Source organism: Sciurus carolinensis, chromosome 3 (genome assembly GCF_902686445.1).
Source record: "Sciurus carolinensis chromosome 3, mSciCar1.2, whole genome shotgun sequence".
Classification (NCBI taxonomy): domain Eukaryota; kingdom Metazoa; phylum Chordata; class Mammalia; order Rodentia; family Sciuridae; genus Sciurus; species Sciurus carolinensis.
In genome coordinates, this window is record NC_062215.1 from 176,918,638 (window position 1) to 176,934,678 (window position 16,041).

A 16,041-nucleotide genomic window follows, 5' to 3' on the forward strand; every position below is an offset into this window, starting at 1 on the left:
CAAGCCCTCTGACACCAGCAGGCGCTAGGCACACTCCCAACTATAGCATTTATAGTGCTCTTCACACTGTGAATGCTGGAAGGAAGCTGACTGACCTCCATATCCATCATGTGACACACAGCTTGGCACAACGGAAGTCTCAATCTCTCTCTCTCTCTTCTTTGCATATGTGTAATCAGGGATTGAATTCAGGGGCACTCAACCACTGGGTCACACCCTAGCCATATTTTATATTTTACTTAGACACAGGGTCTCATTCAGTTGTTAAGGGCCTCACTTTTATTTTTCTATTTATTTATCTTTTCATTTTTATAGACTGCATTTGATTCATTGTACACAAATGGGGTACATTCGTTTCTATGGTTATACACGATGTAGACTCATACCATTCGTGTAATCAAACATGTACATAGGGTAATGATGTCTGTCTCATTCCACCATTTTTTATACCCCCCTCCCTCTCATTTCCTTCTACATAATCTTAAGTTTCCCCATTCTTCTCTCCCTCCCCAACCCTCCACCCCCATTATATATCATTTTCCACTTATCAGGGAAAACATTTGGCCTTTGGTTTTTTGGGATTGGCTTATAGCACCTCACTTTTGCTGAGGTTGACTTTGAACTCCCAATCCTCCTGCCTCAGCCTCCTGAGCTGCTGGGGTTACAGGAGTGCAACACTGAGTCCAGCAGTAAGTCTCTCTTTGACATGCAACTACCACTGATTGGACCAAGATGTATGGGACACTTCAGCAGTCTTCTAATGTCTAATTGCCTTCATATATACTGGATAAAATTTCATTACAATGACTTTTAAAAATCCAAAATCATCATGAATATTTTTTCGGTAACTGTTTTTTACCTCCATTCCATTCCATACAAAGATGTCTTCCCCATCAGCAATGTCAACTTCACACAGTGTCAGTTCATCTCCTAGAAAGAGCAGTGAGACCATTAATCATGATCATCAGAAACAATTTAGCTAAGGACAGAGCTGAACACATAAATACTTAGCATAATAACATTTTTATTTTTACTTTAAAACACTGTTACATCACTTTGTGAGTATGGGGCAGGACAAGCCAGTACAGCGGCCGACTGCACTGCGGTGCACAGTGACGCAGCAGGAGCTGAACAGGAGTCAGGTGTGGGCAGCGAGCGGCCCCAGCTCCACCAACTGTTGTCGGATCCTGTGGGCCTCACTCCTCTCAGCTTCAGTTTTTTCATTTATGAAATGAGGGTAAAAGAAGTTTGTGAAAACCAAAAGAAAAATGAACATAAAACTATTATCACAAGATTTGGTATAGTGAGAAGTCCAAAATAAATGTTACTGTTACAACTATTATCATTATGTTATTTAAAACAAATACATACTTTAAAAAAATTTTTTTAGTTGTAATTGGACACAATACCTTTATTTTATTTATTCATTTTTATGTGGTACTGAGATTCGAACCCAGTGCCTCACACATGCTAAGCAAGCGCTCTACCACTGAGCCACATCCCTAGCTCCGGAAATACATACTTATAAACTCTCAAAGCACTTTTGTTTTGCTATAAAATCTGAAGCTGAGTAAGGTAGAAAATCAAGTCATGTAAATACAATTCAAATGGTTTCAAACCATTTTGTTCGATCATTTGTGGTAATATTTAAAAAATACTAAGGCATTTAAAAAACATTTTTAGAAAGGTGGGCTTACTTCTGTTAGCCCACATACATAAATTACATACTTATAAATTAGATTATTTCTTTTTGAAAGTTATATAGTGTGATGATTAGTTGTGTAGTTATGAAAGAAGCAGGTGAGGGAAATACTAGCAAAGAGGAAATCACAGGTGAATCCCACAAAAATATAAATAGATAAAATTAGTTGTTGTGTTTTCATAAATATCTTACCATCAAGTGTTTGATAAATGTGAAGTCCTGCTGGTACATGCTTTGCTATACTAAGAATCATGTCTCCTTCCCAAAATTCTAATAGCTGAAGAGGAGAAAAAGGAAAAGTAACATATTAAATTATTTCCAGGTTTAATAAGAACAGCACTGTGCTAACTTACATAGAAAACAAAGAGATGAACATTCCCATCCCTACCCAACACCAAAAATGTGGAAATAAGACAATATTCTCATTAAAGTAGTCAAATCTAAAGACGGCTACTCTCTTCCATTCTTGACTGAAGAGTGCTGGCATACACTAAGGATACAAACACATCCAAATGGTTATATTTATGTGAAAATGATTTTTATCAGAAAGCAAACTCCTCTGTGGGCCAGCCTAGGAATTACTGCCCCAAAGAGCCACCCTGTTTTGTTTCATTGGTACTGATTCCAGTCCACACAAATTCTTACACTCTAGTTACACCAAAGAGGAAGGCCCAGCTTGGTGGTACACAACTGTCATCTTAGAGATTTGGGAAGCTGAGACAAGAAAATCATAAGTTCAAGGTCAGCCTCCGCAAGTTAGCAAGACCCTGTCTCAAAATAAAACCTAAATTATGTTGGCTTAGGATCTGACTTCCTTAACAAGACTCCTAAAGTACAAAAAGTGAAATCAAGAATTGATAAACAGGGACTGGCTCAGCAGCCTGGCTCCAGCACTGTAAGCCTGCCCAGCGCCGCCCCACCCCAGCGCTCCTGCTGTGGCTGACCATCTACCGATAGGCGGGGTCGCCTCTGCCCATAATCATGGATTATTCCCGACCTGGAGGCCACCATCCCTAGTCGGGCAGCTCTCTTCTTGGGATACCACATTATCAAGTATCTCTCAGGCATCAGGTTACTGAAGACTAGGACGTTTGAACAGTATAGTGTTATTGTAGAATTTTTTTATTAGTAGCATTATTACAATTATTCCTATTATACTTATTATTATTCCTACTTTTCTTTTTTCTTTATTATTTTTACTCTATTTTCTTCTTATCTATATATTTCCTTGGAGACTCTTTCTCCCTTTTCTCATGCTAACAACCAATTTCTTTTAATTCTGCTTTTACTATTCCTATGATGTAGTACCTCTTTAGACTCACTTCTTATCTCATTAATGTTATATCCTACATCCCTCCCCATCCTCTTTGTCCACCATTAGAAATTATGGTCATTATTGCAAACCTATTATTTATGCTGTAGATAATAATCAAACTCATCATCTCTGTTTATAAAGACAATACTGTTACTATCTTAATAGGACTATTTGGGTTAAGGATGCATATTGTTTGTATTGTGTGCTGCTAGTATTGATCTCCCACTTTAAGGTGAGATATTGGAAGCCTGCAGGGTCACAATAAGCTTATGGGGGGAATCTGCAATACCTTGGATCTTCACTGCTAGAGGGAAAGATACACAAAAAAACATGAAAAAGCAAGGGAAGAAAGGGTCCCAAACAAACCTAGATGCTATATCAACAGAATCCAATGACCGCATGGTAGAAGAAATGTCAGAAAAGGGAGTTCAGAGTGTACCTAATAAAAATGATCTGAGAAGCAAAGGATGAGATAACAGAGAAAATGCAGGCAACGAATGATTGCACCAATAAATAGTTAAAAGAGCAAATGCAGGAAGAAAAAGATCATTTCAATTAAGAGATAGAGATTCTGAAAACAAAACAGAAATCCTTAAAATGAAGGAAACAATAAATCAAATTAAAAATTCAACAGAAAGCATCGCCAACAGAATAGATCATTTGGAAGTCACACAAAGGAGACAAATAATTTTAATCTTGACATCAAAGTTGACCAAACAGAAAAGATGGTAAGAAATCATGAATGGAACCTCCAAAAATTATGGGATATCATAAAAAGTCCAAATGTAAGTATTATTGGGATGGAGGAAGGCACAGAGATATAAACCAAAGGAATGAACAACCTATTCAATGAAATATCAGAAAATTTCCCAAATCTGAAGAATGAAATGGAAAGTCAAAAACGAGAGGCTTATAGGACACCAAATGTACAAAATTACAACAGATCCACACCAAAGCACATTATAATGAAAATACCTAACATACAAAATAAAGATAGAATTTTAAAGGTTGTGATAGAAAAGCATCAGATTACATATTGGGGGAAACCAACATGGATATCAGATTTCTCAGCCCAGACCATAAAAGCTAGAAGGGCCTGGAACAACATATTTCAAGCTCTGAAAGAAAATGGATGCCAACCAAGAATCTTATACCCAGCAAAACTAACCTTCAGATTTGATGACAAAATAAAATCTTTCCATGATAAACAAAAGCTAAAAGAATTTACAAAAAGAAAGCCTGCGTTACAGAATATTCTCAACAAAATATTCCATGAGGAAGAAATGAAAAACAACAATGTAAGTTAGCAAAGGGAGAAACTATCGTAAAGGAAAAGCAAGTTAAAGGAGAAACCTAGTCAAATTAAAAACCAAAAATAAGCCAAAATGACTGGAATACAAGTCATATCTCAATAATAACCCTGAAAGTTAATGGCCTAAACTCATCAATCAAAAGACATAGACTGGCAGAACGGATTAAAAAGAAAGATCCAACAATATGCTGCCTTCAAAAGACTCATCTCAAAGAAAAAGATACCCACAGACTAAAGGTGAAAGAATGGGGAAAAACATACCATACACATGGACTCAGTAAAAAAGTGGGGGTTTCCATCCTCATATCAGATAAAGTGAACTTCAAGTCAAAGTTAGTCAGAAGGGATAAAGAAGGACATTTCATACTGCTTAAGGAAAGCATAAATCAGCAAGACATAACAATCATAAATATTTATGCCCCAAACAATGGTGTATCTATGTATGTCAAACAAATCCTTCTCAATTCCAGGAACCAAATAGAACACAACACAATAATATTAGGTGACTTTAACATTATCTCTCTCACCACTGGACAGATCTTCCAAACAAAAATTGAACACAGAAACCATAGAACTCAATAACACAATCAATAATTTAGACTTAATAGACATATACAGAACATATTCCACCATCAACAAGCAAACACACTTTCTTCTCAGCAGCACATGGAACCTTCTCTAATACAGACCATGTTATGCCACAAAGCTATTATTAGTAAATACAAAAAATAACCTTGTGTTCTATCAGATCATAATGGAATGAAATTAGAAATCAATGATAAAATAAAAAACAGAAACTATTCCAACACCTGGAGACTAAATAATACATTACTGAATGATGAATGGATAACAGAAGATATTAGGAGGGACGTAAAAAAATTCTTAGAGGTAACCAAGAACAACAATACAACATATCAAAATCTCTGGGATGCTATGAAAGCAGTATAAAGAGGAAATTTATTGCATGGAGTGCATTCAATAAAAGAAGAAAAAGTCAACAAATAAACGACCTAACATTAGAGCTCAAAGCCCTAGAAAAAGAAGAACAGATCAACACCAAAAGTAGAAGACAGGAAATAGTTAAAATCAGAGCTGAAATCAATGAAATTGAAACAAAAGAAACAATCAAAAAAATTGACAAGATAAATTAGTTCTTTGAAAAAATAAATAAAATTGATAAACCCTTAGCCACACTAATGAAGAGGAGAGAGAAAACTCAAATTACTAAAATTTGTGATGAATAAGGAAATATCATGACAGACACTATTGAAATACAAAACAAAATATATTTTGAAAATATATACTCCAACAAAATAGAAAATTGCAAAGACATCAACAGGTTTCTAGAGACATATGATGCACCCAAACTGAATCTGGAAGATATACATAATTTAAACAGATCAGTTTCAAGCCATGAAATAGAAGAAGTCATCAAAAGCCCATCAACCAAGAAAAGTCCAGGACCAGATGGATTCTCAGTTGAGTTCTACAAGACCTTCAAAGAAGAACTCATTCCAATACTCCTCAAAGTATTCCATGAAATAGAAAAAGAGGGAACCTTTTCAGACTCATTCTATGAAGCTAGTATCACCCTGATACCAAAACCTGACAAAGACACACTGAAGAAAGAAAACTTCAGACCAATATCCCTAATGAACATAGATGCAAAAATTCTTAACAAAATTTTAGCAAATTGCATATAAAAACATATTAAAAGACAGTGTGGGGATCCAAGATGGCGGACTAGAGGGAGGCTGTGTTCCTTGTCGCTCCATAACTCCGGTTTCAAGCAGAGGATATCTGTTTCTTGGTGAGGCAGTTTTTGCTGCATATCGATTCTCTGGTGTTTACCCCATTTGTCTGCTGTGATGACCTGCAGTCTGCCAGCATATCGACGCCTTTTTTGAGTGCAGATTGCTCACTTTCAGGCGCCTATCATCCACCATTTGCCTGCCTCTCGCCTGTCCATTGCCTGCCTTACTCCTATCCATTACCCAACGCATGAGGTACACCTCGCGATCGTCCGACAAAAGTCAGCAAACTGATCACTGACCGCCAGTAGAGCACCAGCTGCCTGCTGTTGCCTGGAAGTTCTCTGTCACAGTACCTGCAGGCTTGATTACACGTGGCTGCCGCCATTTTGAGACAACAGCCAGGCCCCATAGGACCCCGGGCCGGACTGACTGAGCCCCATCGCCAGGATCCCTCAGACCAATCGATCACTCCCTGCCTTTGGGGCCCTCACATCAACTGACTGCTCCCTGCCGCCAGGACCCCCAGACCAACTGACTGCACCCTATCACCGGGACCCCAGAAGACTAATTGCACCCGGCCTCCAGGATCCCCCAACCACACCAAACACACCGGACCTCCAAGACCCCTTCCTGACCAACCTCACCCCGCCGCCAGGACCTCCAGCTGACCACGTCCTCAACCTGAGCTGCAGCTCCCCATTTGCCAACACATTTGGAAGCCAGAGCGGCCATCTTGGATAATCCTGGAAGCCAGAGATCCGATCTTTAGGTGGGGCAAATCCCTCCTGAGACACCTGCTGCAGGCTTGAAGCTCATTTTCAGGTACCTCTCATGCATCAGGCTTCTGAACACTGGAAGGTTTCATTACTATATGACCGTTATACTGTAGATTTTCTTTTTTCTCCTTATAGAAAAAAATTTAAGTTTTTATTTCTTTACTTTTCTTGCTCTCTTTTCCTTTTGTTTACCTGTTCCCTCAGTCTCTTTCTCCCGTTTTTGCATGCTAACGTCCAATTTCTTTTGATTACACTCTCACCCTTTCTATTATCTAGAACTTATGTATATTCTTTTCTTATCCCATTAACAGCCACATTCTACATCCCTCTACATCCTCTTTGTCCTCATTAGAAACTGCAGACCTTATGGCAAATCTGTTTGTTTTATTGAAGATAATATCTGAACTCATTCTGCTTATTATGACAACTTTGTTATTGTCCTCATAGGGGCTATTTGGTCTAGGATTGCATAGTGTCTGAATTGGGCACTGCTAATATTGATTTCCCCTTAAAGAAAGGGTTTTAGAAACCTATAGGGCCACTATAAGCCTATAGGGGGAAATCTGTAATACCCCAGATCTGCACTGCTAGAGGAGAAGATACATGAACAACATGAAAAAACAAGGGAAGAAAATGATCCAAACAAATCTAGATTCTATAGTAATAGAATGATATAGTAATAGAATGACAGTATATTAGAAGAAATGTCAGAAAAGGACTTTAGATTATACATGATTAAGATGATTCGTGAAGCAAAGGATGAGATAAGAGAGCAAATGCAGGCAATGAATGATAATACCAATAAGCAGTTGAAAGAGCAACTGCAGGAAGTAAAAGATCATTTCAACAAAGAGATAGAGATTCTCAAAAAAAAACCCAAACAGGAATCCTTGAAATGAAGGAAACAATAAACCAAATAAAAAACTCAATGGAAAGCATCACAAAAGACTAGACCACTTGGAAGACAGAACCTCAGACAATGAAGACAAAATATTTAATCTTGAAAATAAAGTTGCCCAAACAGAGAAGATGGTAAGAAATCATGAACAGAATCTCCAAGAACTATGGGACATCATGAAAAGATCAAATTTAAGAATTATTGGGACTGAGGAAGGCACAGAGATACAAACCAAAAGAATGAACAACCTATTCAATGAAATAATATCAGAAAATTTCCCAAGCCTGAAGAATGAAATGGAAAATCAAATACAAGAGGCTTACAGAACACCAAATGGACAAAATCACAACAGATCCACACCACGGCACATTATAATGAAAATGCCTAACATTCAAAATAAAGATAGGATTTTGAAGGCTGTGACAGAAAAGCATCAGATTACATATAGGGGGAGACCAATACGAATAGCAGCCGACTTCTCAACCCAGACATTAAAAGTTAGAAGGGCCTGGAACAACATATTTCAAGCTCTGAAAGAACATGGTTGCCAACCAAGAATCCTATACCCAGCAAAACTAACCTTCAGATTTGAAGATGAAATAAAATCCTTCCATGATAAACAAAAGTTAAAAGAATTTACAAATAGAAAGCCTGCGCTACAGAATGTTCTCAACAAAATATTCCATGAGGAGGAAATGAAAAACAACAATGGAGGTCAGCAAAGGGAGGAACTACCTTAGGGAAAAACCACTCAAAGGAGAAACCAAGCCACTTAAAAACCGAAAATAAGCCAAATGACTGGGAATACAAATCATATCTCAATAATAATCCTGAAAGTTAATGGCTTAAACTCATCACTCAAAAGACACAGACTGGCAGAATGGATTAAAAAGAAAGACCCAACAATATGCTGCCTGCAAGAGACTCATCTCATAGAAAAAGACATCCACAGACTAAAGGTGAAAGGATGGGAAAAAAACCTACCACGCACATGGGCTCAGTAAAAAAGCGGGGGTTTCCATCCTTATATCAGATAAAATGGACTTCAAGTCAAAGCTAGTCAGAAGGGATAAATATAAAGAAGGACATTTCATACTGCTTAAGGGAACCATAAATCAGGAAGACATAATGATAGTAAATATTTATGCCCCAAACAATGGTGCATCCCTATACATCAAACAAATCCTTCTCAAGGAATCACATAGACCACAACACAATAATTCTGGGTGACTTTAATGCACCACTGTCACCACTAGATAGATCTTCCAAACAAAAATCAAACAAAGAAACCATAGAACTCAATAACACGATCAATAACCTAGACTTAATAGACATATATAGAATATTCCATCCATCAATGAGTGGATTCACTTTCTTCTCAGCAGCACATGGAACCTTCTCAAAAATAGACCATATGTTATGCCACAAAGCAGCCCTTAGGAAATGCAAAAAAAATAGAGATACTGCCTTGTGTTCTATCAGATCATAATGGACTGAGAGTAGAAATCAATGACAAAATAAAAAACACAAATTACGCCAACACCTGGAGACTAAATAATATGCTATTGAATGAAACATGGATAACACAAAACATCAGGGAGGAGATAAAAAAATTCTTAGAGGTCAATGAGAATGATGGTACAACATATCAAAATATCTGGGACACCATGAAAGCAGTAATAAGAGGAAAATTCATTGCATGGAGCGCATTCCAGAAAAGAATGAAAAGTCAACAACTAAATGACCTAACATTACAGCTCAAAGCCCTAGAAAAAGAAGAACAGAAGAACAGCAAAAGTAGTAGAAGACAGAAAATAATTAAAATCAGAGATGAAATCAATGAAATTGAAACAAAAGAAACAATTCAAAAAATTGACACAACAAAAAGTTGGTTCTTTGAGAAAGTAAACAAAATAGACAAATCCTTAGCCACAATAACAAAGAGAAGAAGAGAGAAAACTCAAATTACTAAAATTCGTGATAAAAAAGGAAATATCACAGTAGACACCACTGAGATATAGAACATAATTAGAAGTTACTTTGAAAATCTGTATTCCAACAAAACAGAATCTACTGAAGATATTGACAAATTTCTAGAGACATATGCTCCTCCCAAACTGAACCAGGAGGACATACACAATTTAAACAGATCAATATCAAGCCGTTAAAAAGAAGCCGTTAAAAACCTACCATCCAAGAAAAGCCCAGGAACAGATGGATTCTCAGCTGAGTTCTACAACACCTTCAAAAAAGATCTCATTCTGATACTTCTCAAAGAATTCCAGGAAATAGAAAAAGAGGGTACCCTACCAAACTCATTCTATGAAGCTAATACCACCCTCATACCCAAACCAGGAAAAGACACATCAGGGAAAGAAAATTTTAGACCAATATCCTTGATGAATATAGACGCAAAGATCCTTAACAAAATATTGGGAAACCGTATCCAAAAGCATATTAAGAAAATCGTACACCACAATCAAGTGGGGTTCATCCCTGGAATGCAAGGATGGTTTAACATCAGTACATCAAAAAACGTAATCTATCATGTCAATAGACTTAAGGATAAGAATCATAGTTATTTCAATTGATGCAGAAAAAATGTTCGACAAAATACAACACCCCTTTGTGCTCAAAACACTAGAAAAAATAGAGATAGTAGGAACATACCTGAGCATTGTAAAGGCTATTTATGCTAAGCCCATGGCCAACATCATTCTTGATGGAGAAATACTGAAACCATTCCCTTTAAAAACGAGAACAAGACAGGGATAGGGATATCCTCTTTCACCACTTCTATTCAACATTGTCCTCGAAACTCTAGCCAGAGCAATTAGACAGACTAAAGAAATTAAAGGGATACGAATAGGAAAAGAGGAACTTAAGCTGTCACTATTTGCGGATGACATGATTCTATATTTAGAGGATCCAAAAAACTCCTCCAGAAAACTTCTAGACCTCATCAATGAATTCAGCAAAATAGCAGGCTATAAAATCAACACGCATAAATCTAAAGCATTTTTATACTCAAGTGATGAAACATCTGAAAGGGAAATGAGGAAAACAACTCCATTTGCGATAGCCTCCAAAAAAATAAAACACTTGGGCATCAATCTAACCAAAGAGGTAAAAGATCTCTACAATGAAAACTACAAAACATTGAAGAAAGAAATTGAGGAAGACCTTAGAAGATGGAAAGATCTCCCATGTTCTTGGAGAGGCAGAATTAATATCATCAAAATGGCCATACTACCAAAAGTGCTATACAGATTCAATGCAATTCCAATTAAAATCCCAATGATGTACCTTACAGAAATAGAGCAAGCAGTCATGAAATTCATCTGGAAGAATAAGAAACCCAGAATAGTTAAAGCAATCCTTAGCAGGAAGAATGAAGCAGGGGGTATCGTAATACCAGAACTTCAACTATACTACAAAGCAATAGTAACAAAACGGAATGGTATTGGCACCAAAATAGACAGGTAGATCAATGGTACAGAATAGAGGACACGGACACAAACCCAAATAAATACAATTTTCTCTTACTAGACAAAGGGGCCAAAAATATGCAATGGAGAAAAGATAGCCTCTTCAACAAAAGGTGCTGGGAAAACTGGAAATCCATATGCAACAGAATGAAATTAAACCCCTATCTCTCACCCTGCACAAAAATCAACTCACAATGGATCAAGGACCTCGAAATCAGACCAGAGACCTTGCATCTTATAGAATAAAAAGTAGGTCCAAATCTTCAACTTGTTGGCTTAGGATCAGACTTCCTTAACAGGACTCCCATAGCACAAGAAATAAAAGCAAGAATCAAAAACTGGGATAGATTCAAACTAAATAGCTTTCTCTCAGCAAAGGAAACTATCAGCAATGCGAAGAGAGAGCCTACAGAGTGGGAGAATATCTTTGCCAATCATACTTCAGATAGAGCACTAATTTCCAGAATATATAAAGAACTCAAAAAACTCTACACCAAGAATACAGATAACCCAATCAACAAATGGGCTAAGGATATGAACAGACGCTTCACAGAAGAAAATCTACAAGCAATCAACAAACATATGAAAAAAATGTTCAACATCTTTAGTAATAAGAGAAATGCAAATCAAAACTACACTAAGATTCCATCTCACCCCAATTAGAATGGCGATTATCAAGAATACAAGCAACAATAGGTGTTGGAGAGGATGTGGGGGAAAAGGTACACTCATACATTGCTGGTGGGGCTGCAAATTAGTGCAGTCACTCTGGGAAGCAGTGTGGAGATTCCTTAGAAAACTTGGAATGGACCCACCATTTGACCCAGCTATCCCACTCCTCAGCCTATACCCAAAGGACTTAAAATCAGCATACTACAGAGATACAGCTACATCAATGTTCATAGCTGCTCAATTCACAATAGCCAGACTGTGGAACCAACCTAGATGTCCTTTAATTGATGAATGGATAAAGAAACTGTGGTATATATATATACAGTGGAATATTACTCAGCTATAAAGAATAATAAAATGATGGCATTTGCAGGCAAATGGATGAAATTGGGGAATATCATGCTAAGTGAGATAAGCCAATCTCAAAAATCCAAAAGGCGAATGATCTCACTGATAAGTGGATGATGACACATAATGGGGGGTGGAAGGGTGGCATGAATGGAGGAAGGAGGGACTGTATAGAGGGAAAGGAGGGGTGGGGGGAAGGACAAAATAACAGAATGAATCAAGCATCATTACCCTATGTAAATGTACGATTACGCAAATGATATGCTGTTACTCCAAGTAGAAACAGAAACAACATGTATCCCATTTGTTTACAATAAAAATAAATGAAAATTAAAAAAAAAAAAAAAAAAAAGACAGTGCATCATGATCAATTGGCTTTCATCCCAGGGATACAAAGTTGGTTCAATATCCAGAAATCAATAAATGTAATTCACCACATCAACAGACTTAAAGTTAAGAATCATATGATTATTTCAATAGATGCAGAAAAAGCATTTGATAAAATACAGCACTCCTTCACGCTCAAAGCACTAGAAAAAATAGGGAAATAGGATCATACCTCAACAGTGTAAAGGCTATCTATGCTAAGCCTACAGCCAACATCATTCTAAATGGAGAGAAACTGAAAACATTCCCCTTAAAATAGTGGAACAAGGCAGGGATGCCCTCTTTCACCACTTCTATTCAACACTGTCCTTGAAACTCTAGCCAGAGCAATTAGACAAGACCAGAGAAACTAAAGGGATATGAACAAGAAAAGAAGAACTCAAACTATCACTATTTGCTGATGACATGATTCTATATTTAGAGGAACCAAAAAAACTTCTAGAGCTCATAAATGAATTCAGCAAAGTAGCAGGATATAAAATCAATGCTCATAAATCTAAAGCATTTTTATTCATAAGTGATGAATCCTCTGAAAGAGAATTTAGGAAATCTACCCCATTCAAAACAGCCTCAAAAACAAAACAAAACAAAACAAAACAAAACAAAATAAAAACCCAAAACTTGTGAATCAATCTAACAAAAGACGTGAAAGACCTCTACAAGGAGAGAACGCTAAAGAAAGAAATTAAAGAAAACTTGGAAGATGGAAAGATCTCCCATGTTCTTGAATAGGCAGAATTAATATTGTCAAAATGGCTGTACTACCAAAAGTGCTATACAAATTCAATGCAATTTCAATTAAAATCCCAATGACGTACCTCATAGTAACAGAGAAAGTAATCATGAAATTCATTTGGAAGAATTAGAGACCCAGAATAGCTAAAGCAATCCTTAGCAGGAAGAGCAAAGCAGGTGGTATCACAATACCAGAACTTGAACTATATACTACAGAGCAATAGTAACAAAAATGGCATGATATTGGCACCAACATAGAATAGAGGACACAGAGACAAACCCATATAAATATAGTTATCTCACACTAGATGAAGGTGCCAAAAGCATACAATGGAGAAAAGATAGTCTTTTCACCAAATGGTGCTGGGAAAGCTGGAAATTCATATGCAGTAAAATGAAATTAAATCTTTATCTCTCATCCTGCACAAAACTCAACTCGAAATGGATCAAGGACCTAGGAGTAAAACCAGAGACCCTGTATCTAATAGAAGAAAAAGTAGGTCCAAATCTTCATCATGTCAGCTTAGCACCTGGCTTCCTTAACATGACTCCAAAAGCATAAGAAATAAAAGCAGGAATCAATAATTGGGATAGATTCAAATGAAAAAGCTTTTCCTCAGCAAAGAAAACAATCAACAATGTGAAGAGAGAGCCTACTGAGTGGGAGAAAATCTTTGCCACACACTTCAGATAGAGCACTAATCTCCAGAATCTATAAAGAACTCAAAAACCTTTATACCAAGAATACGAATAACCCAATCAATTAATGGGCTAAGGAAATGAAACAGAAGATCTGCAAGCAATCAACAGATACATGAAAAAAGTTTCAACATCTCTAGTAATAAGAGAAATACAAATCAAAACTACCCTGAGATTTCATCTCACCCCAATTAGAATGTCTATTATCAAGAATACAAGCAACAATAGGTGTTGGAGAGGATGTGGGGAAAAAGGTGCACTCATACATTGCTGGCGGGGGCCGCCCTGGAAAGCAGTGTGGACATTCCTTAGAAAACATGGAATGGAACTGCCATTTGACCCAGCTATCCCACTCCTTGGCCTATACCCAAAGGACTTAAAATCAGCATACTATGGTGACACAGCTACATCAATGTTTATAGCAGCTCAATTAACAATAGCTAGATTGTAGAATGAACCCAGATGCCCTTCAACAGATGAATGGATAAAGAAACTGTGGTACATATACACAATGGAATATTACTCAGCTTTAAAGAAGAATAAAATTATGGCATTTGCTGGTAAATGGATGGAACTGGAGAATATCATGCTAAGCGCAATAAGCCAAGCCAAAAAACCAAAGGCTTAATGTTTTCTTTGATATGCCGATGCTAATTCACAATAAGTGGGGTGGGGCTAGGGAAGAATAGAGTTACGCTGTATTAGACAGGAGGACTGAAGGGAGGGGAGGGGGTTAGGGGGTAGGAAGGATAGGAGAATGAATCTGATATTATTACCCTGTGTGCGTATATAACTACATGACTGGTGGGATTTTACATCATGTACAACCAGAATGAGAAGTTAGACTCCATTTATGTATGATGTGTCAAAGTGCATTCTACTGTCATGCATAACTAATTAGAACAAATGAAAAAATTGTTTTAAAAAAAAAAAAAGGACTGGGCACATGCCAGCATCTCAGGAAGCTGAGGCAGGAGGATCGCAAGTTCAAAGCCAGCCTCAGCAGTTTAGTGAGGCCCTAAGCAACTTAGTGAGACCCATCTTAAAATTAAAAAAAAAAAAAGGGGGGTGCTGAGGATGTGGCTTAGTGGTAAAGTACCCTTGGATCCAGTCCTCAGGCTCACACACACACACACACACACACACACACAAATTAACCAGCTAAAAAAGAAAATTGGTTTGCTTTTCTTAGTAGAGGAAAAATCAAAAGATGGCTGATAATTTTGGTGATACCATTTTTCTGAAAATTCATTTATTTCTGGGACAAAACTCCCCAAACTTATATTTCCTATTTCCCTTTTTCTTGATCAGGAAGTAGTGTGGGGTGAAGAAGCATGACCACAGAAAAGAACAAGAGATGAAGAGGAGGAAGACCAGGACTGCATTACCACTAACTAGAAGTCTGAGCAAGGGCAATATCAGGTTTCTGTAAATTACAACTCCTTTCATCTTCAAAATGGAGTCAGCTTGCTCTCAGAAGGTTAAAGAGTCAAACTGTAAAATCTATGTGAAAGCATGATAGGTAAATAAAGAGCTCCACCGTTGCTGTTGCTATGATCATCACTGGAACACAGCTGGGTAAAAACTGAGGCAATTATCATAATGATGTTTTTGACTAGAGACTAGTAGATACTTTCTTCACTTAAGAGTCTCGAGCTGGTGCAGCTCACTGTTCGAGCGTCTGCCTAGCATGCACGAAGCTCTGGCTTCCATTCCCAGCACCACAGAAAAGAAAGGAATCTTATTGATAAATGCGATTCTATACTCAAGGGCACAACATTAGCTGTTCTTATTTGTTTAGTGGTTCTTGGTTTTAAGTAACGCGCTCAGCTTCACCTTCTCATTCCCTCTGAAAAAGAATTCTCCTTCATTTATTTCCCTCAAAAAGAAAACTATATACTTTTTGGACCCCAAAATAAAAGGTGCCAGCCCTATTCTCTACTTGAAAAGCTGCT

At 37.3% G+C, this 16,041-nt stretch overlaps 1 protein-coding gene across 6 annotated transcripts in view; it reads right to left on the reverse strand.

Annotated features, from left to right (window-relative positions):
- Usp40 (ubiquitin specific peptidase 40) overlaps positions 1-16,041 on the reverse strand; it is an 80,210-nt gene that overhangs the window by 35,756 nt on the left and 28,413 nt on the right. For all 6 annotated transcript variants that reach the window (XR_007107828.1, XM_047546357.1, XM_047546360.1 and 3 more), the window contains 2 exons: positions 1,895-1,979; positions 860-930 (listed from right to left, as the gene is read on the reverse strand). Coding sequence is in view for 5 of the 6 variants with exons in the window: in XM_047546357.1 (XP_047402313.1) it covers positions 860-930; positions 1,895-1,979 (156 nt within the window). In the remaining variant the exon portion in view is untranslated. The remainder of the gene's footprint in view (positions 1-859; positions 931-1,894; positions 1,980-16,041) is intronic.